A 12,096-nucleotide genomic window follows, 5' to 3' on the forward strand; every position below is an offset into this window, starting at 1 on the left:
TTCTAAAACTATGCATACTTACTTAGGAGCAAATCCCATTAAACTAAGTAGGACTTGCTTTCGAGTAAACACACAGAGAATGGAGCTGATATTCTTCCATTTTTCTAAACATAACTTACTCTGTTCTGTATTGTTCCATATCAAAATTTGACTTTATGTAGGGATCATGAATCATAAGCCAACAAGAGACTGCTGAAACTACTAAGAATCTTTTTTTAAAAAAGCCTGTGGGTTCTTGTTAGCATATGCAGACTTCCAGCCTTCACAAAAGAAAGGAATAACTTTCTTGCCATTCATAGCTTAACAAGTTAAAGGTAAAGGACCTCTAACAGTTAAGTCCAGCAACAGGAGCTCACCCCAGCGCCACACACTTAACAAGTTAAGTTTGAATAAAATCCTATGTAGCTTCAGTATTAAATTGGGCGGGATTCACCTAATGAGTCACGGCAACTGAAGCCCTGTGCAAAGACTTCCACTTGATCAATAGCGCTTCCCCCACCTTTGCATTCTCCACACAAAATTGGCTGCAGGGGGTCTGAACCACGACCAAACCAGTGCACTGGGTGGAGTAGTGAGAGGATTGTTCCTCCTGGCAAGCCAAAATGCTTGTCCTGATGGAACCAGGAACGAGATGTCAAATTCCTCCTATTATTTTTCTGTTTTATTTCAGAATAGTTTTTAGCCTAATTGACATTCGAATAATTCTAGAAAAACAGAATAAATATATATATATATATCTTATTGTAAAACCTAATATTGCACAGGAGCCTGGGCAAAAATACAGATTTTAGCTTTGTAGTAAGGCAGGCATGTCCAAAGTCCGCTTTGGGGGCCTAATCTGGTCCGCCGGTCGGTTTAATCCTGCCCCCCTGTGACACCTTATTTCCTACAAAAACCTTAACAACTTCAACCCTTAAAGCTCAAGAACTTTGGTTGACCCCTTGGCCCTTCGCTTCATCAAATCTGGCCCTCTTTGAAAAAAGTTTGGACACCAATGTACTAAGGAGTGTCAAACGAATCAGTTCCTGGCATATCTCAGGGGTGGGGGTGGGGATTCCATAACTGGAATACCACCACAAGGAAGGCCCTATCCCATGTCACCCCATGTCACCAAGGGTGGGACAGGAAGGGTCTCCCCCCCATCCCCAGATCTAAGGGCATGTTCTGTTCAGACACCAGGACCACAAGCCATCAAGGACTTTATAGGTCAATACCAGCACATGAAATTCAGCCCAGAAGCTCACAAGCAGCCAAGTTAAGATCTTTTAACATCAGTGATTCCAGCTGGTTGCCCTAGTCAAAATTCTCACTGTCGCTGCCATGATTTGCACTTACTGAAGTTTCCAAACTTTCTTTAGGGCAGCTGCATCCTCTGCAGTACACTGTAAAGCTGACCATTTTATACTGCAGGTACAAAATCAAGCGACTTTGAGTGGAGAGCAAGATTGCAAGTTCAGAGAACAAAAATAGCTCTGAAAGTGCAATGGGAACACCACAGAAGATAAATAAAACATAGCTTTAAGAACTGCTGTCTGAGCCCGCTTTTTTCCACCTCTCCTCCCAGCCCTTTTTCCTTGTGTGTCATGTCTTCTATACTGCAATGCGCTTTACTTGTGGGCTGCCTTTGGAAGCATTTCGGAAGCTTCAATTAGTGCAGAATGTGGCTGCCTGACTGTTGTCAGCTTTGGGGCAAACAGTTCATATAACATCAGTTCTATTGCAACTATACTGGTTGCCTGTACACTTCTAAGCCCAGTTCAGGACCTAGAATCATAGAATCATAGAATCATAGAATCATAGAGTTGGAAGAGTCCACAAGGGCCATCGAGTCCAACCCCCTGCCAAGCAGGAAACACCATCAGAGCACTCCTGACATATGGTTGTCAAGCCTCTGCTTAAAGACCTCCAAAGAAGGAGACTCCACCACACTCCTTGGCAGCAAATTCCACTGTCAAACAGCTCTTACTGTCAGGAAGTTCTTCCTAATGTTTAGGTGGAATCTTCTTTCTTGTAGCTTGGATCCTTTGCTCCGTGTCCGCTTCTCTGGAGCAGCAGAAAACAACCTTTCTCCCTCCTCTATGTGACATCACTGAAGACCTCAGTGTCTTCTGCAAAACCTCTCCCAATATGAAACCTACCTTGACCCTTAGATCTTATTCTCATACCCTTCTCTGTCGGAGGAACTGGACATGGAAGAAGGGGTTATTCACGAGCACAAATCACCCCATGTATGAGATAAGTCAACAGGTTCAAGCCAGTTGCTATGGCAACGGCCCAGTGCCATCTATATAAGTGAGCAGGACACATTAGCTCATGAGTCAGTCAGTGGGTCTGTCGTGTGTCAGGGTCAGTCTCAGAAGTGAGTTGGAATCTGTGTTACATCTTGAATTGCTGGAGCAACAGAAACACTTTATACTCGCATGTATCTGTATCTGCAAAGCCTACAGGCTGTATGTATATACCAATGTCCAGAACTGTTTTACTGAAGCCTGATCTTCTGCAGCAGTAAGCTGTTTTGGATCTTAAGATGCCTCCGTATGGTGACTGGAACTGGGGGGAACTTCCACTATGTGGGTATCTCACCTCAGATTCCCAACATTCTCCAGGTCCCACCTCTGAAAGACTTTGGGATGATGATGACAAAGGATGGGGCCTTTTCAGTTGTGGCTCCCCATCTGTGGAAAGCTCTTCCCAGCAATGTCCACCTGGCAACTTCACTGACATCTTTCCAATGCCCCCCCAAAAACTTAGCTCTCAAACCTAACTTTTGATAGACTGCAATAATATGGTCTGTATTAGTGTGCTGCCAAAGCTTCCTGTGGCTATTTGTGTGTGTGTATTTTAATGGTAGATGTTTTGTATGATTTTTCTTTTACTGGTACAATATATCTATGGGAGAAGTTCAATGTAGCACCAAGTGGGTGGAACAAAGCCCATTCATGCAACAGTACTTTCTCCCTTCTCCTCCCACCAGGCACTCCTTAAACCTGTTTAAGAGCCAGTGTGGTGTAGTGGTTAGGAGCGGTAGTCTTGCAATCTGGGGAACCGGGTTCGCGTCTCCACTCCTCCACATGCAGCTGCTGGGTGACCTTGGGCCAGTCACACTTCTCTGAAGTCTCTCAGCCCCACTCACCTCACAGAATTGTTGTGGGGGAGGAAGGGAAAGGAGAATGTGAGCCACTTTGAGACTCCTTAGGGTAGTGATAAAGCGGGATATCAAATCCAAACTCTTCTTCTTCTTCTGTTCTGGATTTTCCCACAGACCTCCAGATCAGATTTAGAAGATGTGGGCAAGGGGGGAAAGTCCTGTTCTGCAAGCAGACCACATTCCACACATTCAACAACTTAGTTGAATCCCATTCTATGTTTATCACAGAATCACAGACTTGTACAGTTGGAAGGCACCACTAGGGTCATCTAGTTCAACCCCCTGCAATGCAGGAATCTTTCACCCAACGTGGCACTTGAACCTACAACCCTGAGATTAAGAGCCTCAGGCTCTACTGAGCCATTGGAGACTTCAGGGTAACAAGCAACTAACAAGCCTAATTGTGACCCCAGCAAAAATGGGCCAATAATTATCTAGCTGTCAAATTTTATAAGCTGCTCTGAAGGCCTCTTTGGCTAAAGGACTGGGTAAAAATGCTCTGTATAAATAAATACCTATTAAATAAAGTAAACAGCACCCAAGGTTAATCCAGTTCAGAAGCCAACCACCGATGGTTATTTGCCAACATGCTGCATGCCCTAGGCGGGTGGATCATCAGAAAGCTGGCTGGCAAGAGATATTGGGATTAAAATAATACGGAAAGCTATGGGGAAGGTATCCAACTTCCAGGGAAAGAAGGTGAGATTACAGGTAGATCCTGAATATATAACTCCATTCAAGGTTTTTCTTTAAAAAGTTTGGAAGTCATTCACAGAGGCATGATCAGGCTGGATTCTGTGAACAAAACCTAAATGGACAAATTGTAGAACTCTTTGTGCTTGTAAAGAGAGATGCCGACCATTACCTTGCAAGTGGCAGGTGTAAAACCTGAACAGCCAACACCAGCTGTGCCTTTCCAATTCAGAAACAGAACTTAGTCTTAACAGGAAAACTGAGCATTCAGCATCTTAGGAACTCTGACAAAAGCTCAAGGGGAAGGGACCACTTCGATGCCACCGAGACTGGATACCACAATTACAGGCTGTTCTGAAAGTTCGGAGGATCTCAACCAATAGCCCTTAGTTCTAGTTAGAACAACAGTGCTAGACACCTGTGAGTTGTGGTGTATGGAATCTCCTGGTTCAGAGGCAGTATCCCACTGAAAACCAGTTGCCAGGGAACAACAAAAAGGAAAGGGATATCACCATTATGTCCTCTATGTGTGCATCCCAAAGGCACCCAGTTGCACATCGTGAGAAGAGGGATGCTAGAGAAAATGGACCTCTGGTCTAAGGCAGCATGACTCTTCTTATGTCTTTGTCTACTAGAACAATTTCTGTACCAAATTAGGAAGTTCAAACCTGTATAATAATACACATATACAATATACCCCCCAAAGCACGTAAAAGTTTTATTTAAAGAGTGCAAGGAGCAGAAGTTGGTTATAGGTCCCTGCATGCTGCAAATGCAGTGCACATGCAACTGTCTGTGGAAGGGGAGGCTGATCACCCTCCCCAGTTATAGGGTAAAGGTAAAGGGACCCCTGACCATTAGGTCCAGTCGCGGACGACTCTGGGGTTGCGACGCTCATCTCGCTTTACTGGCCGAGGGAGCCGGTGTACAGCTTCCGGGTCATGTGGCCAGCATGACTAAGCCACTTCTGGTGAACCAGAGCAACGCACGGAAACGCCGTTTACCTTCCCGCTGGAGCGGTACCTATTTATCTACTTGCACTTTGATGTGCTTTCAAACTGCTAGGTTGGCAGGAGCTGGGACCGAGCAATGGGAGCTCACCCCACCACGGGGATTCGAGCCGTCAAGCTTCTGATCGGCAAGCCCTAGGCTCTGTGGTTTAACACACAGCACCACCCGTGTCCCTAGTTATACACAGTGTGGTATATAGGGATGGTGCCTCATCCAGGACTCAACAGGCAGAGCATGGAACTTATTACTGGGGGGGAAGCCACAACCTGCCTCCCAGACTGTCCAATGAAGAGGATTCAACCTCAAAAGTAACTGGAACAATAAGCAAAACAACAGCAGGCACAACCAATGCAGGCAATAAAAGATACAGAAGAATGAATCCAGGAACTCAGGAAGACCTGATTGCCACCCCCACATGTAAGGTAGCAGCAAAAGCCCTAACCCTGCTACCCCAACTACCTGAGAGACAACCTCAACCCACATCCTTGAGACCTGGCAGGAGAAGGGGGAGATCAGAAACAAGGGCTACCATGCAGGGATGCAGGGTGGCTTTAATAGGGAGTGGGTGAAGTGGCTTTCCTGCCACTCTTCAACACAGGAACTATTTGAACACCTACGTTCCTCAATTCTGTGACATTTTTTGTGCCTGCCAAACAAGTTATACATGTGCGGAAAAACTTCAGTACAATGTCCAACATTGCTTTACTCATGGACATGGTTCCAAGCGACTTATGGACACAATAGAAATACTAAACCCAATTGAAATAAACACAATCAATAAAAACTTAAACAAAATGCATCTATATAAATTAAAGACAGGTCTTAAAGATCCTGCCCCATTAAAAGAGGCCACACATACCCCTTCAAATTAAGGGCCAAAAGTCCACGTGAGAAGGTTTTTTTTTTTGACTGGTGCCAAAAAATAGATAAAGATAGCACCAGGTGAGCCTCCATAGGGAAAGCATTCCATACATGGAGAGCCACCACTGCAAAGGTCCATCTGAAATAGACAAGATAGACAAGGCAAGGGAACTATTATGCAAAAAGTTAAAATAACTTTAGAGTTGCCATGATGAGAAAAGCTCTCTCAGACATAGCTCTGCTAATGGTGAACTCATTTTGAGTCTATCTTTAGGTAGGCAAAACAGCACCATCCACACACAAGAGGGAGAACTCAGAAGAACTGGGGAATGGCAATGATTGTAGAAGTACAAAAATATTTGTCAAAGAAAACCTAAGGGAGGGGAAACCCCATAATAACCCTATAAGGACTGAGGATACTCAGTGGGCAGAAAAATAGGGGGGGGGGAGAGAGAGAGAGAGAAACAGAGACAGAAAGAGAAAACAACAACAAATAGAATGGAGTACAGTAAGAAGGAAGGCAGCATGGCTGGCAGGCACCCTGAACAGGAGGTCACCACACTGCAACATTTTGTTACATGTCTCATTTTGTATTCTTTCTGAAATCTTTATTGTGGGATAGATGTCTTGAAGATGAAGAATACAGTGGTACCTCAGGTTACATATGCTTCAGGTTACAGACTCCGCTAACCCAGAAATATTACCTCAGGTTAAGAACTTTGCTTCAGGATGAGAACAGAAATCGTGCTGTGGCGGCGTGGCAGCAGCAGGAGGCCTCATTAGCTAAAGTGGTGCTTCAGGTTAAGAACAGTTTCAGGTTAAGAACGGACCTCTGGAACGAATTAAGTACTTAACCCGAGGTACCACTGTAACAGGATTTTTAAAAAGCAAACTAAGAATAAATAGGCTAAACCACAAGTGTTGTCCTAAACAGTCTGCAAAGTACCCCTCTTGTGTCAGTACCAGTGGCGTAGTGTGGGTTGTCAGCACCCGGGGCAAGGCAAGTAATTTGCGCCACCTAACCCATGGATTTGCGCCCCCTAACCAGTGGATTTGCGCCCCCTAACCCTAACCCCCAGATGTTGCGGCCGGTGCGGCCGGCCCCCCCTGCACCCCCCACGCTACGCCACTGGTCAGTACTCAGCAAGCGTTAACAAAACATGGTCACTCAGGTCATAAAACTTAACCTGCATATTATAAACTACCTTCTACAACATAAACAACCATCAACAATACAGTACAGTATAAGGCAAACAACTGATCCAAACTCATCTAAAACTGGCTTTTCTAAACAATAAGTGCAAGCCTGTAACTATCAGGCCAAGTGAGAATAAGGGAAAAGATGAATGGGAATGCAAAGTTAGGTTCAGTTAGCAGAAAGCAATTTTTAAATGAAATTAGTAAGTAAAACATGAGAACATAAGCAAAAAAAGGGGGGGGCAGACTGATTAGCATAAAAGGAAGGAGGACAGAAAGTGAGTGCGAGGACTAAGTGAAAGAGCAACTTTCCCTCTTAGGCAACCAACAAAATCAGGTGAAGTGGCTTTGCTTGGTGTGGCAGCAAGAACCACCTGTAGGATTCCCAGCTTTATTTCTGGCTGAGCTCTTTTGCCTTTCCGACAGACTGACTGCAGACAGATATTCACAGGGCGCAGCTTTCCCAACAGAAGGCAACCCCCTGAGCATCTGCCTGCCACGTGCAGATTCCTTGCCACGAGGACATTTGGGGAGGTTGGAGGAGGGAACTCCCTGAGCACGGGGGTGGGAGTCAGAAAGCCTCCCCCCAATTCCCATAGATGCATAATCAAGAATCACCTGTAATCGGGGCAGAGAGAGCCAGAGGAGAAAAGGAGGAGCAGAATTTGGCGCAAACCCGGGACTAACCTGTCGAAAGCAGAAGGGCATCGTTAGCACGCTGACCCCAACAATGCTGTTCACAATATTCATGATCAGGCCCCAGTTGGAACCAGAGGAAGGGGAGGAAGCCATGCTCGGCGGAGGGCAGGCAGGGAGAGGGACCGTTCTTGGAGGGTGGGCGGTGAGGACTGACAGCTCTGTTTCAACTCAAGGGGGCGGGGTTGCCGGGGCCAGACGTGGCGTGGGAAGAACCAAGGTGTGGAGGGTAGTGGGGGGGAGGGAGGGAGGGAGGGAGGAAGGGACACTCCAGGGAGTCAAGTTCTTCCCCCTTCCTCTCCCCAGAACCCGGCTCCGGCTTCAACGCGTCGCACACACTTCCTCGTTTCCCCTGCTCTGTTGGCGCTTCCGGGATGCTTAAAAGAAAGGGGGAGGGGGGGGAAAAAGAATGCCAGAAACCACAGAGGGCGAGCGGCCTAGAGCGGCACAAACACGAAAGAGGGCAAAACTCCTTTTTGAACCGCTCTGACCGGCCCCGGAGGATTGGTCGTGGACGGGGCGGGGCAAGGGGCCGGGGTTGCCATGGTAACCACCCCGCGTGACGCCGCGAGGATCTTGCTGTACGGCCGCGGTGGTTGGCTGGTTTCGGTGCCCCTCCGGAGCAGCCCGGCGTGGCCGTTTTCGTCGCGAGTCACCGCGCTGGGATAAGTACGCTGTGTGGTGGTGTCGATGCTGCTGCGGCGAACCAATGCGGCGCTGCCACGTCGCTGTGTGCAAGGGACACAAAAAACAACGCCGCTCATATATAGAGATAGAGATAGAGATAGAGAGAGAGATTATAGAATGGTAGAGTTGGGAGGGACCCTCGAGGATCATCTAGTCCGACCCCGTTGCAAGGAAGGAATATGCAGTGGTCGAACCTGCAACCTTGGCATTATCAGTAGCTCGTGCAGTTGATAACATGGACTCGAGGCCAAGGCGGCTTATTGTGCTGTAACCCACTTGCCGAGACCCTTCGTCTTCGTCAAGGAAAAGACCTCTGCGCATGTGAAGAGCGCCTTGGCCTCATCACAAGTAGCTGCAGGCAGCCCCCTAAATACCTGCAAAGAGATGTCACTGAGGCTGTAGCATCCAAGGTAGCCCTAGGCTCTGTCTTTCCAGGGGGAAAAGCCACTTCTATCTACGGTAAGGCCCTCACGTCACCACCGTCCAAATAATATGCGGTCGCAGAATGTACGGCAGCCGTGGCATCTAGGGCAACAAAGACTCTTTGTGGTTCATTAAACACTGACAAATTTAGGATGGCATAAGCCTTCGCAGACTACACTCCACTTCAGCACAAAGTTTTTGCTGCAATATATTTGTTAGACTTCAAGGTGCCAGCCATAACACGTTTTTGTTTTTGCTGCAACAGACTTAACACACAACTAACCTTCTGGAAATGGAAAACTATTGGGAGGGGCATCCTTTACTTTCAACTGGACTGTAATACAGTAACTGGAATCAAATAATCTGGCTACCCTAAAATTCAGTGCTATAATGAGATGATACAGTGCTATGAGATGATACGGTAGTGTTTCAGCTTGCACAGTACATTATTCCAACTTTCCTCTGGAGAATTTAGAGCAGCATACAGAGTTCTCCCTGCACCCATTTTATTCTCATAACAATTGTGTGAAGTAGGTTGAACAGAGAGATGGCGACTGGTCTGAGGCCTCCCGGTTAGTTTCATGGGTGAATGGCAATTGAGCCTGGATCTCACAAGATTCTAGTCTAGCCAGGTGTAGCCAATGTTAAACCCTCCAGATGTAGTGGACTTCAACTCCCACCAGTATGGTCAATGATCAGGGATGATGGGAGTTGTAATCCATAATGTCAGGGCGGAAGCAGTATGTTATCTAACCACTGTGCAACACTGGCTCTGAGCTGGCTTTGCGGTGAATCTATACCAGGGGTCAGCAACCTTTTCCAGCCATGGGCCGGTCCGCCATCCCTCAGACCTTGTGTGGGGCCCGACTATATTTTGAAGAAAAAAGAAATAAACGAATTCTTATGCACCACAAATAACCCAGAGATGCATTTTAAATAAAAGGACACATTCTACTCATGTAAAACACGCTGATTCCCGGACCGTCCATGGGCTGGATTGAGAAGGTGATTGGGCCGCATTCGGCCCACGGGCCTTATGTTGCCTACCCCTGATTTATATTAACTCCCCCTCATCTGCTAAGAATTTCGACCTTTGTGTGGGCCAGGGACCTCTCAGGCATTCTGTTGTGACAGATTTGCATTTAATGATTCTCTGGAATCATAGAATCATAGAGTTGGAAGAGACCACAAGGGCCATCGAGTCCAACCCCCTGCCAAGCAGGAAACACCATCAGAGCACTCCTGACATATGGTTGTCAAGCCTCTGCTTAAAGACCTCCAAAGAAGGAGACTCCACCACACTCCTTGGCAGCAAATTCCACTGTCGAACAGCTCTTACTGTCAGGAAGTTCTTCCTAATGCAAGAAGGCAACATTTACAGTAGATGTTCTAACATATAGGTGGCCAATCTGTGACACTGACAGGACATGTGGCCCAGGCAGGAAGTGCTTGTGGCACTGCTGGATTAGAACAGGAGGAACTCTGCTCTGGGAATGGCACAGAATTAGGCCTCCATTATTGAGTGCTTCTGTCATAGGATTTCAATTACACAGAAGGCAAAGCCACACCAAGGCACAGGGAATGCAGGTGGGAAGGAGCTTCATAGGTTACACCAGTGTGGCAAAGTCTCACACTCTGGTAAACTTCTACAAAAGATTTACTGGTTCTGACCAGATGACACCATATGGCTGGGACAATTTTGTCAGATGGGCAGGTTATAAGAAATGTTGTCATTGTTAAATTATTACTATATTATAGGCCTCAGCAAAAATGATCATGAATGCATCCTTTTCTCCAGCCCTAAAGATATTTTATTGGAAATAAGCAGGGTGGCCGTGTGTCCTACTTTACAGAGAACAGCACTCTCTTTGGGAAGGCTGTCTAGTCCAAGTCTGATTTACCTATAAGGAACTGTAAAAATGAGAACATCAGCAGTTCTTAGTCAACAGACCAAATGGGCACACAAGACATCTGGTGTCTTTCCCACCATGGCAAAATTTATTATACAGAAATTATATAATAGAAATTTCTAATTATAGAAATTTAAATATGCAAATTGATGTCTTCTTTTGTGGTGATACAGATTTCTTTTTCGGTAATGTGTAACTGACCACCCTCAAAGTAAGTCTAATTGATTTCAATTAATTTACTTTTAAGCAAGCATGCATATGATTGCAGCCTGAGCCTATAGAAGCAGCTGGGTGTGTACAGAGATAAAGAAGCCAGCTGAAAACAAAGCTAGATTCAACCTTTGTAAAATGCGGGTTGTTGTTTGCATGCGTCTGTCTCAGGAAACAATGAAGAGCGTGCCTTCGGAATTGAAGTCAAACCACTGGAGAGTTTCGGTGCCTGCTGTGGCTGTAGAGATTGATATGGGAGAGAGACATGTTTTGTTGCAACTGGGGCAGATGAAGGTGCCCAGTTGCGCTCATGCAGGTGTACCATGGCATTTCTTCTTTCTCCACTTCTCCCAGGAGTCATTGTTCCTCTGGTTGCTGCTGTGGATACACAACCTGTGTGTTCAGGTGCTGCTGTCATCTGCAAGGGATTCCTACACGGCGGGGTTAATGTTGCCTGCCTTCATGTCATGTTTCAGACATCTTTGTAATGCAGAATTGTTCTGGCAACGGGCCTGGTGCCTGAAGCCAGCTCTCACAGAGCACATCCTTGGGGATCATGCCATTTTCCATTCTGTGGCCATGACCAAGCCAGCGTAGTCATCGCTGATCTAGGAGTGTGAACATGCTGGGAATGTGGGCTTGGGAGAGAGCATCTTTGTTTGAGACTCTGTCCTACAATGTGATGCCTAAAGCCTTCCTGATGCAGCGCATATGGAAGGCATTGAAATGTCGCTCCTGGCAGGTACAAGTTGCCTACAACTCACTTCCATAAAGCAGCGTGCTCAACACACAATCTTGGTAGACCTTCATCTTGGTATTGGTTGTTAGCATCACATTCTCCCATACCCTTTTGGAGAGGCAAGCCATTGTCATAGTTACCTTGCCAATACCATATCCAGCTCAGCATTTGGTGAAGAAGTTGCTGGTTATGGTAGAGCCCAGGTAGACAAAATTGTCTACCAGCTCAAGAATGTGGTTATCAGTGCTGATGGTGGAGTGTTGGCAACGTCCTGACCCAGCTGATGGTAAGACCGAACTCTCTGCAGGTTTGGGCAAAATGGTTAATGAGTTTCTGTAGAACTTCCCCATAGTGTTAATGCTGTGAGTCCTTCTGCCTTCTGCTCAACCTGATGTATAAGTGTAAATACAACCATATGTCACAAAGACATGACAGTCTCCAGTGACCTTTGGCCCCCACCCCCCAAAATCAAACCAGAGGTATACGTTGCCACCCCTGAAATCCCTTAGCACTTGGCAATG

The 12,096-nt window shown here is 46.4% G+C and overlaps 1 protein-coding gene and 1 long non-coding RNA gene across 3 annotated transcripts in view; one reads left to right on the forward strand and one right to left on the reverse strand.

The window, feature by feature from the left end:
• Nucleotides 1-8,115, reverse strand: part of SLC38A10 (solute carrier family 38 member 10) — an 81,718-nt gene extending 73,603 nt beyond the window's left edge. Inside the window, exon 1 of one of the 2 annotated variants that reach the window (XM_081180856.1) lies at nt 7,598-8,115. In XM_081180856.1, coding sequence (XP_081036982.1) covers nt 7,598-7,702 — 105 coding nt within the window. In that variant the 5' untranslated portion in view covers nt 7,703-8,115. The remainder of the gene's footprint in view (nt 1-7,597) is intronic. The other variant, XM_081180855.1, reaches the window with a different exon arrangement.
• Nucleotides 8,116-8,281: 166 nt separating this feature from the next.
• LOC308579898 overlaps nt 8,282-12,096 on the forward strand; it is a 30,080-nt gene continuing 26,265 nt past the window's right edge. Inside the window, exon 1 of the long non-coding RNA XR_014004612.1 lies at nt 8,282-8,752. This is a non-coding gene — a long non-coding RNA (uncharacterized lncRNA). The remainder of the gene's footprint in view (nt 8,753-12,096) is intronic.

The sequence above is a fragment of the Podarcis bocagei genome, assembly GCF_964188305.1.
Source record: "Podarcis bocagei genome assembly, chromosome: 2".
Lineage (NCBI taxonomy): Eukaryota > Metazoa > Chordata > Lepidosauria > Squamata > Lacertidae > Podarcis > Podarcis bocagei.